The sequence below is a fragment of the Brachyhypopomus gauderio genome, chromosome 13 (assembly GCF_052324685.1).
Source record: "Brachyhypopomus gauderio isolate BG-103 chromosome 13, BGAUD_0.2, whole genome shotgun sequence".
NCBI lineage: Eukaryota > Metazoa > Chordata > Actinopteri > Gymnotiformes > Hypopomidae > Brachyhypopomus > Brachyhypopomus gauderio.
Genome location: NC_135223.1, coordinates 3,502,374 through 3,515,625, shown reverse-complemented (window position 1 = coordinate 3,515,625; position 13,252 = coordinate 3,502,374). Strand labels below are relative to the sequence as shown.

At 44.1% G+C, this 13,252-nt stretch overlaps 2 protein-coding genes across 4 annotated transcripts; both read left to right on the top strand.

Moving 5' to 3' along the window:
- The first annotated feature begins 582 nt into the window (after positions 1-582).
- asb10 (ankyrin repeat and SOCS box containing 10) lies at positions 583-6,437 on the top strand. Of its 3 annotated transcripts, XM_076971200.1 has the most exons (6): positions 583-1,123; positions 2,650-2,917; positions 3,642-4,146; positions 5,378-5,491; positions 5,652-5,839; positions 5,885-6,436. In XM_076971200.1, exons 1-5 carry the CDS (start codon positions 784-786, stop codon positions 5,835-5,837), a joined length of 1,413 nt encoding a protein of 470 aa, XP_076827315.1. In that variant the 5' UTR covers positions 583-783; the 3' UTR covers positions 5,838-5,839; positions 5,885-6,436. The 3 variants fall into 3 exon arrangements, with proteins under 3 accessions (XP_076827315.1, XP_076827314.1, XP_076827316.1); XM_076971199.1 differs by having other exon boundaries at positions 584-1,123; positions 5,652-6,436; XM_076971201.1 differs by lacking the exon at positions 583-1,123 and adding an exon at positions 1,156-2,013 and having other exon boundaries at positions 5,652-6,437.
- Positions 6,438-9,007: 2,570 nt separating this feature from the next.
- gbx1 (gastrulation brain homeobox 1) lies at positions 9,008-11,563 on the top strand. The gene is made up of 2 exons (XM_076970654.1): positions 9,008-9,944; positions 10,535-11,563. Exons 1-2 carry the CDS (start codon positions 9,500-9,502, stop codon positions 11,047-11,049), a joined length of 960 nt encoding a protein of 319 aa, XP_076826769.1. The 5' UTR covers positions 9,008-9,499; the 3' UTR covers positions 11,050-11,563.
- Positions 11,564-13,252: the final 1,689 nt, after the last annotated feature.

Here is a 13,252-nt window from a genome sequence, read left to right as displayed (position 1 = left end):
ATATATATATATTTTATATATTCTTGTGTGTGTTTGTGTGTCAGTGCCATTGACAAACACACATAAATTTTTTTAAATGGTAACTTTTTTTTCTGATTTTTCGATAAAAAAACAAAGTGCCGATTTTTAAAAATGTTTAATGCCGATATATTAATTATCCATTCCTATCACCAAGCCATGCATTAATATCTTTTAAATCCTTCTCAAAATCCATCCCTTTTGATTGGAAACTTCTAGGAGATTGTGGTCATGTTAGCTATGCAGCGACCTATTCTGCTATTAACACATACACAGTTGTGAGTCATCATTTATCTGTGGCTGTTTTCAGTGAGTAAACTAGGCAGTGATATAAACAACAACAAACAGTCAAACAATCAGTGGTGAGTACAGCATTGACCTGTCTGCTCACCGTAATCCTGAGCTAAACTCACTGTGTCTTTTTTTGTGAGCTTATCGTGACTAAATGTATTCTTAGAAAGTGTGTTTAAAAAATGCCCATGTGGTCACGTCGCACATGGTTTCAGCAGGGGCAGATCCAACACTGGCATGCACTGTCCATGTGATCACAGCAAAAAATAGCTCCCAGCTCACAGGCAGCAAGGCCCAGTCGAGATTGAATATCAAAACAACCCCGGCGAGAGAGGGAGCAGACAGAACGTGTGGAGGCTTAGACAGTCCCACCACCTCTCCTCTCCACAGATCTGGAGCATCAGAGCGAGGGAACCAGCAGAGCTCAAAGTTCCGGCTCTCCTCCCGACTCCGTACCCGCTCTCGGTCCTAGGTATGTCCCACGGGAGGTTCGCCTTCTCCCCGGCAGCCCTGCGCTCTCTGGAGCAGGAGCGGGACCTGCTGGAGAGGCAGAAACACCAGCGACGGGCGACGGAGATCGTGCTCACCGGCTACTTGCTCCGGAAGGAGGCCCTGGGGCGGAGCGCGCGCTCGGCGCCGCCCACCGCGGGGGCACCTCCGCCCCTCGTGTGCCGAGACCTGGTGGTGCAGAACGCCCTCTTCACGGGGGACGTGGGGGCAGTGAAGGAGCTCTTCCCTAAGGGCGTCAGCCCCACACTGGTCATCCAGCCTGAGGGTGGGGCCATGCGTTGGGTCTCGGATGGTAAGGTGAGAGGTAAGATGGAAACCGGTCATTGTTCCTTTGACTTTGGTCGTGTGGATGGAATCAGATGGCTGAAGCAGCCAGTTGAAGAGAGAGTCATTACAAAATCTTGTTGGATGACAACTGATCAATTAGTCGTGGAGTTAACTATGACTGGAAATCTATGGAGATATCTGTAATCAAAAATATTATCTTAACTGATCTGAAGATCACTGAACTCATGAAAGCAGCGTTTGAAAGTTGGGTTGTACAGCAGCCAAAATATATTTTGAACTGAAAATCATTTTAACAATTCCATTTCCAGAAGGTTTCAGAGGTAGGCACCAGACTGAAATCATTAATGCAGTCATTAATGTATGCTCTCTATACGAGAGCATACGTGAGTTACATTTGGGATTACAGCTGTGATTGGGATTATGATTGTGGTAAGTGGCAGGATTTAGGTCATCATTAACGGAGCCGAGTAATCAAACGCAACAACTTGGCATGTGCGCCAAAATCTCACCGTGGCATCAGACAGGTTATATAACAGTCAGCCTCTCTTTAAATAGCCCCTGTCTGGGCAAACCAAGATCAGACTTTCAAAACATTACCCAGTCGAACGCTGTACTGGGGTTGGAGCTCGACATCTTCCTCAAGCAGGGATAAGCTTCTTATTGGTACCGAAGACATGGGGCCGAAGATTAAGTTCCGGAAACAGAAGAACTATCGCTGTGACGTGATAGCGACTGCCCAAGCCTCAGGGAGCACGCTTCAGTTCTGGAACGCGCTCCTCGTGGGCGATGACATCACTTTGATCAGTATCGTCGACGACCCGGAATATTCGTACCTTATGGACGCTATTTACGACACCAGCAACATAGAGGAGTGGAAGAACTTCAGGTTCAACTACAGAGGACTGAGTACGCCAGGAGCTGAATTGCTGTGCTGAATAGAATAGAATAGAATAGAATAGACAAGAATAGAAATGTAGTTTCTTTGTCTGTATTTGCTTTATAAAGTATAGATTTACATGCCCTAGCACAGACTCAACACAGACCTACATCCACACACAGTTCAGGACTGCAGGACTTTTGTAGTTATGTAGTTTTATGAAGATTTGTGATCCAAATGTAATTGTAGTTCAGTGCTCTGTACTTTTCTTACGATCGACTCTCTCACACTTTATTTGATGCCTCATCACCAGATCTTGTGATTCTACACCATACATATACAAAAATACAAACAAAATACTGTGATTATTACTCCTGTGGCTTTGCGTACATTCAGAATCTACAGTAAAAATCTTTCTTTTAAACCATGCTGATCTCAGATCTGATCTCAGTGCTGTCTCTGAGCATGACATTACGCATGTGATTTACTAACTCCATTAGCAATCCATCATCTCGCTTAAAACTCATAAAATAGCACTGATATTTTGTACCAATCAAGTTACTCAGCTCGTGGCTGAAACTGCACACATACATTATATTTCTAATACGCTACATTATATGAGGTGCCGTTTTTGACTCACTGCCCCTCTCTTCACCACTCCGCAGGGCTGTGGTCACTGACTTACGAACAGGAGCTGACCACACCGCTGCACATCACGGCTGGGCGAGGCTTCACCGACTGCCTCCGGCACCTGCTCCTCAGGGGGGCCAGCGTAGACTTTGCCCCCGGGGGCACCACGGCGCTGCACGAAGCCTGTGAGGAGTGCCAGGCAGACTGTGTCAAGCTGCTTCTGCAGTACGGAGCCAACGCCAACGCCACCAGCGAGGACGGCCTGATGCCCCTCCATGTGTGCACCGAGCTGGAGTCTCTGGAGTGAGCACTCGGCGCCGAGCGTGTCAGCATTCAGGACTCATTCAGCACTGAGAGTGTCAGCATTCAGGACTCATTCAGCACTGAGCGTGTCGGCGTTCAGGACTCGTTCAGCACTGAGCGTGTCGGCGTTCAGGACTCGTTCAGCACTGAGCGTGTCGGCGTTCAGGACTCGTTCAGCACTGAGCGTGTCGGCGTTCAGGACTCGTTCAGCACTGAACGTGTCGGCGTTCAGGACTCGTTCAGCATTGAGCGTGTCGGCGTTCAGGACTCGTTCAGCACTGAACGTGTCGGCGTTCAGGACTCGTTCAGCACTGAGCGTGTCGGCGTTCAGGACTCTCAGCACTGAGCGTGTCGGCGTTCAGGACTCGTTCAGCACTGAGCGTATCGGCGTTCAGGACTCGTTCAGCACTGAGCGTGTCAGCGTTCAGGACTCATTGAGGGCCCCACAGAAGTACCAATACCACTGTGTCCATGATCTGATATCAATTCATAACTCTACAAAGACCTACTGATTATCCTGCTCCCAGATTAAATTCGATCTGCTCCCAGAAAAAGTCCCACTATTAAAAAATGACTTCATAAATGCATTTAATTTAGGAACATATATAGAAATAGTAAATAACATAAACAGAACATAAATAGTGCATTGAATTAAATATAATCTGCATTTAAAACATGTGAAGATTAAACTAAATATTTTGGTTATTATTTCATCATCCCAAAGGTGCGCCAAGCTGCTTCTTCAGTTTGGCGCTGCCATCAGTGGGCGGAGCCTTGAGGAGAACGACACGCCCCTGCATGTGGCGGCACGCAATGGCCTCCCGGAGCACGTGGCGCTGTACCTCCGCTACGGCGGCGGGTTGGAGCACCAGAACGACGAGGGCCTCACACCTCTCAACGCCGCCTGCTCACAGCCACAGGAGAGCTCCACCCTGGGGCGCTACGCCAGCGTGTGTCGCCACCTGGTGGAGGCCGGCGCCAACGTGCACGCGGGCGACGCCGACCGCCAGACGCCGCTGCACATGGCCTGCAAGAACGCCAACGCGGAGGTCGTGGACCTGTTGCTGCAGAACGGCGCCTCCGTCAACCAGATGGACTACGGCGGAGACGCGCCCATGCACAACGTCCTGAAGATGGTGTCCTACAAGACGGAGCACCAGCCGGAGAGGATCGTGCGGGCGCTCTTAAACTACGGCTCGATCCGGGTGTGGCCTGGAGCACTGCCAAAGGTGAGGCCTGGGAGATGTGGTGCTGACCACGTACGTCAGAGACCCCACCCTCCACCCTCTAACCTCCACCCTCCAGACCCTCCAGAGATCCATCCTGCCCTCAATCAGTACATTTATTCACATGCCGAAGAAGCTAGCTGAGCTTCTAAAATCGGAGAAGCGTTTGAGATTCAGACGAGGCTAGAGAAGCCCGGCTGTTATTTGGCTGTCTTTGGGTGATTGGAGTTTGAGTTCAGGGTTTTGAGGATTAAACTTGAATCTTGTACAGGGTTGAAAGGGTCGGGATGAATTAGAGCCATCTCTCATCCTCAAGTCTAGAGAGCAAGAAGGGAAGGAATGATACTGCTGTCTGATGCACTCTCATGGAGATACGAAAGCATGTGGTTATATAGAAATCAACCATATACCACTTTATGGACTGTAAGGAGCAAACCAGTATGCGAAATAGGTCTGAACAATATACGTTTTTGGTTTTGTTAATTTGTTTGCAGGATTTTTTGGGTTCTCCTTTAAATGCTGTGTTCTGCTCAGTACTGTACCTCCAGCGAATCTCACTTGTGCCAGATAAATTGCCTGAGTGTTAACGAGGCAAATGTTAATAGGAGATTAATTAGCAGTAATTGCAGAAGTTCTCAACAATCCCCCAGAGGGGGGCCCAATCTGTTCATCAAGGCAAGTGCTTAATTATTCTTCTCTGCGCTCCATCAGAACTGTGACCTCTGACCTTCGCCCTTCTCAAAACAGGTGGGGATATCACTGCAGGTGGAAGCTGTCATTGTTGCCCTGATCAGGAAGCTGTTTCTGTTTCCCAGTTGTTGATGTTAGTTGTTTTAACAGAAACTGTGAAGCTGTTCTCAGATCAGCTCCAAATAGTAAATTCCACCTACACATGGCTCCACACTTTTCCAGCCCATTTCCACATGAGAGTACTGGAACATTACTGGACATTAAAATAGTCCATACTTATAGTATGTGCACTTACACCCTAGTTTTGCGTGTCACACACCTGAACAATTCATGTAAAAATAGTTAATGTAAAAAAAAGTAAAACCACAACATAGCATTATGATTTTTGCTGACAGTTATGAGATTTATGAGTTATGTGGCTCAATTTTATTTATTTTTTAACCTACGTTTAGTACACACACAGACTGGCCATCTAGAGAAGCTTTACTCACTGACCTGGTCTTTTTCTTTGTTGTGTGTGTGTGTGTGTGTGGTTTTCACCTAGGTCCTGAAGTACTGCTGTATGTCTCCACAGACGATAGAGGTGCTTCTGAATGCATACGACCGCTTGCGTGTCACCGACAAGTGGGTGGAGGCTGTTGCCCCGGAGATATTCCAGGTGAGGAGCACACTCAGATACCTAGGGCCTTCACCTGCACACACCTGTTCTGCAGAAGGAGCTTGTCCTGTATTATCTCCAGGTTCTTGTCAGGTTCTTGTGTAGGCAGGTTCAGCCCAAACTCTGAATGTTTTACTGTTCCCTGGGCCCCTCTCTGCAGAAGCACCGAGAGTTCTACGAGTCCGTGTTTGCGCTGGCCGGCGGGCCACGGTCTCTCCAACACCTGGCACGCCACCAACTGCGAACGTACCTGGAGGGTCGTCTGGTCAAGGCGGTGCCCAAATTGGGCCTGCCCACCTTCCTGAAGGACTACCTGATGCTGGAGTTCCGTGGCTATGTGCACTAAGGGACCGGAGGCTTAATGGGGCCTGGGGATTGTCCCGCCCATCACGGCACTGAGGACAGCCCTGGCTGCCTCGATCTGGGGTAGACCGGGGGCGGGACTGGCTGGGGGCGGGGCTTTACCACAGTCCTTCAGACTTCTGGCTATAGTTGAGGTCATTCATGCTCATATTATTTGATCTGTTCATATGTTCAGCAGAATGTACCAGGACCGAGGACTGGTTACAAATTTATGGCTATCAAGTTCATATGATTCAGTGGAAACTAAATCAAAATGAATTATTCTAAATAGAAGTGAACACAGTTTTTACATATTAGGCGACGATGAGATGTAGGTTCTTTCAATACTAAGTTTGGAGCAGCTCAAACAATATGAGAAGACAGGCTTCAGAGACTAATGCAATAGTTTGGGTCATTTGAATAGCTTTCTAGATGATTTAGTTAGCCCAGAAGGTAATGTTCATTCCCTTAACCATTCACTCTGTTGTGAAAGCACATGTATAGTAAATATAATTGTGATTATAGAAGTGATTAAAGTGGGTTGTGTATGACCCATCTTTATTGTTTGCTATAACTGATTTACCACTTTGATTTATTGTTTAAGATTTTGCTTCAAAATATATAAAATACTTTGAAAATAATAATTTTTTATCTTCTTTTTCCATATATTCTTAATTATTTTATATTACTCCCATAATATTATTTTAGTCAAATTTTCATTGACAGGCTAAAAGAGCATATGGTAGTAGTAGTAATAATATCATTCCTGTATTGTGTACCACAAGGGGGTGCTGTAGATTTCATATAAAAATATGATACCTTTTCAAACCCGTACCCTGGGAAAAATTAACCTAAGTGTTCTGATAATAAGCGTTTAAGAATTTGTGGTTGGACCGAATGAATAACTTCATTAAAAAAGACATAAATATGTAATACAAGTAGGCTTACAAAATACACGATTATTTTCAGAATTCTATTTTTGTGCCTGTGGTCATGGCAACATCATACTCAATCACAATGAAAATATAGATATTGGTTGCTATATTAAATGCAAAAATGGTATGAGGTAATGAGAGATGTTCTCCTTAACCTCAGCAAAAAACGAAAGTAGGTTGTTCCTTTATTTTGAATATGACGATAGGAGTTCTTTGACCTCCGTGTTCTGACTTCGGGTGCCACCTCACCGTCACTGTCATTATCGCGTTCATCATCCTTCCTTTCATTTCCAACCTCCTGCCGTCGTTTCCCACGTTCTCTTTCTCTCCAGCTCCGTGGCTCCTACTTGCCTCAGAGAAACGCTCTACACACTCCTGAATACACGGCCGTATATACATGATGCACAGCAATATTCCTCAGTGTACACTGTATCCTTAATATGCCCCAGCTCGTCAATCATAAACGTTTCACTCGGGTTAATATGCAGTAAAACGCTGAGAAAAAGTAACTTATCGTTATGGTAAAATACGTCAGCTAACTTTTATATAGCAAGAATTTCGCTTAGACTATATTAATAGATTTTGATCTTATTAGGAGAGAAAAAATGGTTACAAAGCCAACAAGCCTAGCTATGGTGGATAAAAATGATATGCAAAGCGAACGCACTGCGGGGCTTGAGGCAACATATCTTCCAGATCTGCTATTGCGACGACGTCCTTTCTGAGAGGAAGATTATGGAGATTGCGGTTGTATGGAAGTGGTATATGATTACTCTGAAGGAGAGGCTCGCTCTTGAATGATAACCGCTGTAAATGGGGGGAAGGCGATGCTGGCGGTGAGTGTCACACGGTTAATGATCCTGACATGGCACTTAAAAACCTTCCTGACCGACAGGGAAAATGCTCACAGAATCGGGCACCTGGAAAATAATAATGAAAGCATTTATTATTATTATTATTATTATTGTTATTATTATTATTATTATTATTATTATTATTATTATTATTATTATTAATAATAATAATAATAATAATGTTCTATACACACCGCTATACCGCTTAAAAACATAAATGTTCTAAAACTTGTAGAGTAGTTCAGCATTTATATTTAGATTTATGTTAGTTGGATAAACTGCAATGAAAAACTGATTACCATAATTACAACTATAAATACAGATAGAATGATGCAAGGGTTAACTGGCTTTCTAGGAAAAATGTATGGACGTAGACGCGGGTCTGGTAAAAGTGTCATGGTCCTGATGGACAGAAATATAAGGGAGAGAGAGAGAGAGAGAGAGAGAGAGAAGGAGGGAGGGAGAGGGAGGGAGGGAGAGAGAGGCTGTCTGGTTTCAATAGATCAAAGAGCGCACCTCCTGAATGGAGTCATTTGCAATTATAAGAATAATTAGCATGTGGGGTCCTTCATGGCTAATCAGAGTCGGAGGTGATGTTTATGTCCTCGCGCAATCAGACGGCCAGTCGGAGCGCTCGCGCCCCAGGACTCAATAGCGCCTAATCATCACCAGAAGTGAATTGGCATTTAAACGGCAAAATGATCTCCGACTAAATGAATAGGCTACTTAGAGTAAAAGAGCGCTCACAGAAGGAAAAAGTTTGGATCTAAATTACCTTTTTCTCTCACTGTCTGTTCTCAGATGAAGAAAAAAAAAGTGAAATGGATTTTAAAATATATATGTTGTGCATAATTTGCGGGTCCTTCAAAACGTCCATTAGAGTCTGTCAAATGATACTGCATATCAACATTTAACGTAATCAGACCGTTTCACACGTGCTCCAGTGGTCAGTCTAAAAACCGTTTGATCCGTTGCTTGCTTTAATAAAGTGCTCACTAGCAGCTCCGGAGCGCGCTTCCAAAGTGCCGTTAACCCGTGTTGTTTTACATGCGAATGCAATTTCATCAAGAAAATCTCTCTCTGGGGGATCATTGTTGCGCTACTCATAGGAGGCCAAATTCACTGTTTAGCTCTACGGAACAGAAAAGGCTCTCTCTCTCACAAGCGGACTAAAACATCTGCCTCCCCGCCCTCCTGACTCCGGTGCCATCAGCCCCTAAAATTCAACAAAAGCGCCGTTGTTGTATATCTTCCCTTGAATACAAAGTAATTACTAATCATCAATCAAAATTAATAATAGCTGATTGGGTTGGTGTGGTCAACGATTACAGAGGGGGTCGGTCTAAAGCAGTCTCTCACATCGCCTCTCAGTCAATGTGGACCGGGCATAGGAGGGGGACTTGACCCGTCTACTTGGTATCCACTGGGAAACCGCTGCCTCTCAAGGCGGCCAAAAAAGCCTCGGCCTGAATGAGGAAATGAAGCGTAATTTGAGGAAGATGGATGAGTCTCCAGGGCAACTCCCCCTTCTATCCTCTTGTATTGATGATAAGCGTTTGCGCTCTGTTTGTGTGCGTGTGTGAGCGTGTGTGAGTGTGTGTGTGAGTGTGTGTGTGCGTGAGAGAGCGAGGGGGTGTCAAGGAGAGGGAAAGGGGTGCGTGTGTGTTTATGTCTCAGTATGTGACAAATAGAGCGAGAGGGACTGAGCTAGAGACAAAAAACCCGTCAGGTCTCAGTCAGCGCCAAGGGGAAGGCGAGGAGCGCATCATCAACACTAATCCCCGGGATAACTGCGGACGAACATTTTTTTTTTACCCGTTTTGTTGAAGAAAGAAACTATTCGGAATTTACACCACGAGACTCTCTGTCCCCCAAACATGCAGAGACCCAGCGGTCCGGGGACGGCGTTCTCCATAGACTCGTTGATCGGCACTCCGCAGCCGCGCCCGGGGCACTTGCTCTACACGGGCTACCCGATGTTCATGCCGTACCGACCGCTCATGATCCCGCAGGCTCTGTCTCACGCACCCCTACCGTCGGGCATTCCCCCGCTGGCGCCCCTGGCATCGTTCGCCGGTCGATTGACGAACACGTTCTGTGCCAGTTTGGGCCAGGGAATGCCCTCCATGGTGGCGCTCACCACAACCTTACCCAGTTTCTCGGACCCTCCAGACAGTTTCTACCCCTCGCAGGAGATGCCCGGCCCCAGGTTAAGTGCGGACGCGGGGATCCATCGCCAGGAGAGCCCGCACGAAGAGCTGCACGGCAGAGACAAGACTGCGGAACTACTCAACTTCTCAGAAACTTTTCAGGCTGTTACAGGTGAGCGCTCAAGTACAACTCGCATCTCAAACGCCTTTATTTTACAGTGATCCGCGGGCGTTTATTATAAAACAATAATCTCAATTCGACCTCACTATTGAAGATAAAATGTAAACATAATCCGCATTTTCACCACGTTCTGTTTAGTTTTATTCCTTAAAATTTGTAATTTGCATGCTACGTTCACATATGCTTTTAAATCCGTGCGTGTAATGGAAAAAAAAACGACTGATAACTAAAACCACATTTAGTCTAAACAGTGGTGACATACGGCTGCAAACTCGACCGTTTTAGTTCTTTACTGTAGCTGTTGGCCAGTTGTCATTTTATTACAAAACGTTGCTTGTATCTATGATCTTTCTGGAATAATGCAATACAGTCACGTTCATCTTAGATAGGCTAGATCTCATCTATTCAAGTTTTTTATGAGATCACTTAAGGATTATAATTAAGGAGATCACTTAATTCTAAATTAGAGACAAGACGTCCCACACGCTGGAAGCAGGAAACATGATAACGCAGATACTGACCCAGAGCAGTGACATCGTGGCCTACACAGCCACAACACTAATATCTCTTCCTTATTGCAGGTGAAACCAAACTATACAGTTCGGATGAGGAGAAACTGGACCTGAAGTCCGCCGAGGCCGCCTGCAGCGACCGGGACGACAGCTCCGCCGACAGCGAAAACGAAAGTTTCTCCGACGGGAACACCTGTGGTTCGTTATCCCAGAAGGGGAAACTAAAACCCGGCTCACAAGAGCCGTTGGCGCCGGGCAGCTCTGCGGGAAAGAGCCGGAGGAGACGGACCGCTTTCACCAGCGAGCAGTTACTCGAACTCGAGAAGGAGTTCCACTGTAAAAAGTACCTGTCGCTCACGGAGCGCTCGCAGATCGCACACGCACTTAAACTCAGCGAGGTCCAGGTGAAGATATGGTTCCAGAACCGCAGGGCCAAGTGGAAACGGATCAAAGCGGGGAACGTCAACAACAGATCCGGCGAGCCTGTAAGGAATCCAAAAATCGTCGTTCCCATTCCGGTGCATGTCAACAGGTTCGCCGTTAGGAGTCAACACCAACAGATAGAGCAGGGGACGAGGCCCTGAAACTGCACTGGGTCACGGTTCCTTCTGCTGCGCTGAAATAGCCAAATGCATGAAGCACAAAAAGGAATTAAGTCGAGTATCTAGACGGATCTTATTTCACCTTTATATCAATAGATGTTTTTATTACATTATTTTCCGAGGTTTAATTTTCCCCTGTTCTAAATGTGCCCCTGTCTTTAATTTATTGCTCTGTATATTTGTAAATATTAAATGTGTCTAAATGACACACACGTGCACTATGAATGAGATTGTAAAAGGACATTTTTAAAAATATTTATCAGTTGCTGTCTAGTTGATTATCTGCATGTGTTTAAACCCACGTGTTACATGATTTTTACTTGTATGGTTGTAAAAGATATTTCTGTTGTCCCTCGCGCTTTGCATGTGCTCTCCAGATCAGTCTTTAGAGACTGCTCCACAGTTATTTGTGAAAAACGGTGAAAAACGTTTGAAATAAATAATCAAAAGGGTATATTACACAGTGATATACTGTATTTGAAGTGACGTGAAAAATCTTTAACAGATTGCTTAATTTGAACTTTCAGAACAGTTTGAAAAAAGCCAAAAAAAAATATAAAAAAAATAATATCGCGAGAGTATATGGGACTAATTATGAAAAATAGGTCCATCAAGACGTAAATTAAACGGGATGACGTAGCCTATAATTAACCAATAGGTTAATTGATTTGTTACTAATATGGATGGCATGATTAGTTTAAATTACAACAACTGTCTCCTCTTAACGTTGCGCTTTATCAATCGAGATGTTGTTCATCAAAGGTAGCTGCACTATAAATCCACAGTAGTGTTGGCGTGAGACGTAGACCTCTCAAATTCAGACCTAAATGACAAAGACTGCTGCTGGTCTTTGGCACTAACGACAAAGTTTCAAAGACAAGAAAGACGTCGAGTAGTATATATTCGATTTTTAAAAAGCTGTTACTTTAATGAAAATTAAATGTGAAAAGATGCATTTACAGAAAAGGGAATTCCCTTCAAAATGTGAATATTTAAGAAATTTCGTTCAAATTTGTTGTTCAAGCGTTGGCTGGACCACAAATATTTTATTGTCTTATTATCTGTGTGTATTTCACAATGTTGAAAATAGTTTCAATGTCAGCGAGTCGAGATGTTAACTTTTCTACAGTAAATGTCCCAACATTACACATATTTGAGGATCGGTTATGGGTTAAGAGGTAAGTGTTTTGAATAACACTGAACCTCTTTCATTTAAAATATTTTTTTGCTCAGAAAAGATGGGACATATAACCAGGCTTGAGTTCTCTGCTGTAGCTCTGTCGTTTAAAAAAAAATCTGCAATTTGGTTTTAAAAGAGGAAGAAATCAAAAGTTATGATATACCCAAGGTGTTGAATAGTATTGAACTGAGACCATGCAATTAGACCCAAATGGCGTTTTAATCTTCAGAAACTGTTATTGTTATTTTTAATTCTCCGTGGATTTGAAAGGCTTCCTTTTATTTAAGGGGGCCTTGACATCTCCCCTGTAAAAGACGATTAATTTAAAAACAAAGATCTATTACTGTTCAAATATAGACAACCCAAAACAAATGGCGCAAAGCTGTTAACTCCATCTTTTATCCCAACACGAGTGTTATTTTACATTTTATCTACATAAGTAGTTTAGCTCCTTTTATAAAGTGAGGCCTTAAAAGGCCTTAATTATATATATATATATATATATATATATATATATATATATAATGGTAAAAACGTTTCCAACATTTAAATGCACATCTCAGATGCTATGCTAATGTTACCATTTAGAAGGTTGCCTACTCAAATCTCGTCAAGTAAATATGTTATTTTCACATAACTTCAAAATGGTAAAAAAATAGTAATTCAAAATCTTTCCTCCTTGTTCCATGATCATTTTGGCAAAATGGAAAAAAACAGAGAGAGAAAGAGAGAGAGACAGAGAGAGAGTGAGGAGGTTTTGTTAATGAGTTTGAGACTCATTTGTCTCTCTTTAGGAGTCCATGTTGTCAAAGGCAGAAAGTGATGGATTCCTACACTGGTCATATTCACCTAACAGTAATGATCTTCAACATCAATCTCGCTCTCTCGCTTTCTGTGGTTCTGGTAGTGAGGGCCCCAGGCTCCCAAGACTTGTATGCAATTATAACTTTTTTTTTAAAAACAGATGATATACAGTAGTTACAACGAGTGTATTTTTTAAACTAT

What these genes read in the sequence shown, in the direction of transcription:
- gbx1 (XM_076970654.1), top strand. Translation starts at nt 9,500, where the DNA reads ATGCAGAGACCCAGCGGTCCGGGGACGGCGTTCTCCATAGACTCGTTG. An exon ending in AACTTTTCAGGCTGTTACAG is followed by an intron (nt 9,945 to 10,534) that starts GTGAGCGCTCAA and finishes TCCTTATTGCAG; the next exon opens with GTGAAACCAAACTATACAGT.
- asb10 (XM_076971200.1), top strand. Translation starts at nt 784, where the DNA reads ATGTCCCACGGGAGGTTCGCCTTCTCCCCGGCAGCCCTGCGCTCTCTG. An exon ending in ACCGAGCTGGAGTCTCTGGA is followed by an intron (nt 2,918 to 3,641) that starts GTGAGCACTCGG and finishes ATCATCCCAAAG; the next exon opens with GTGCGCCAAGCTGCTTCTTC. An exon ending in TTGCCCCGGAGATATTCCAG is followed by an intron (nt 5,492 to 5,651) that starts GTGAGGAGCACA and finishes CCCTCTCTGCAG; the next exon opens with AAGCACCGAGAGTTCTACGA.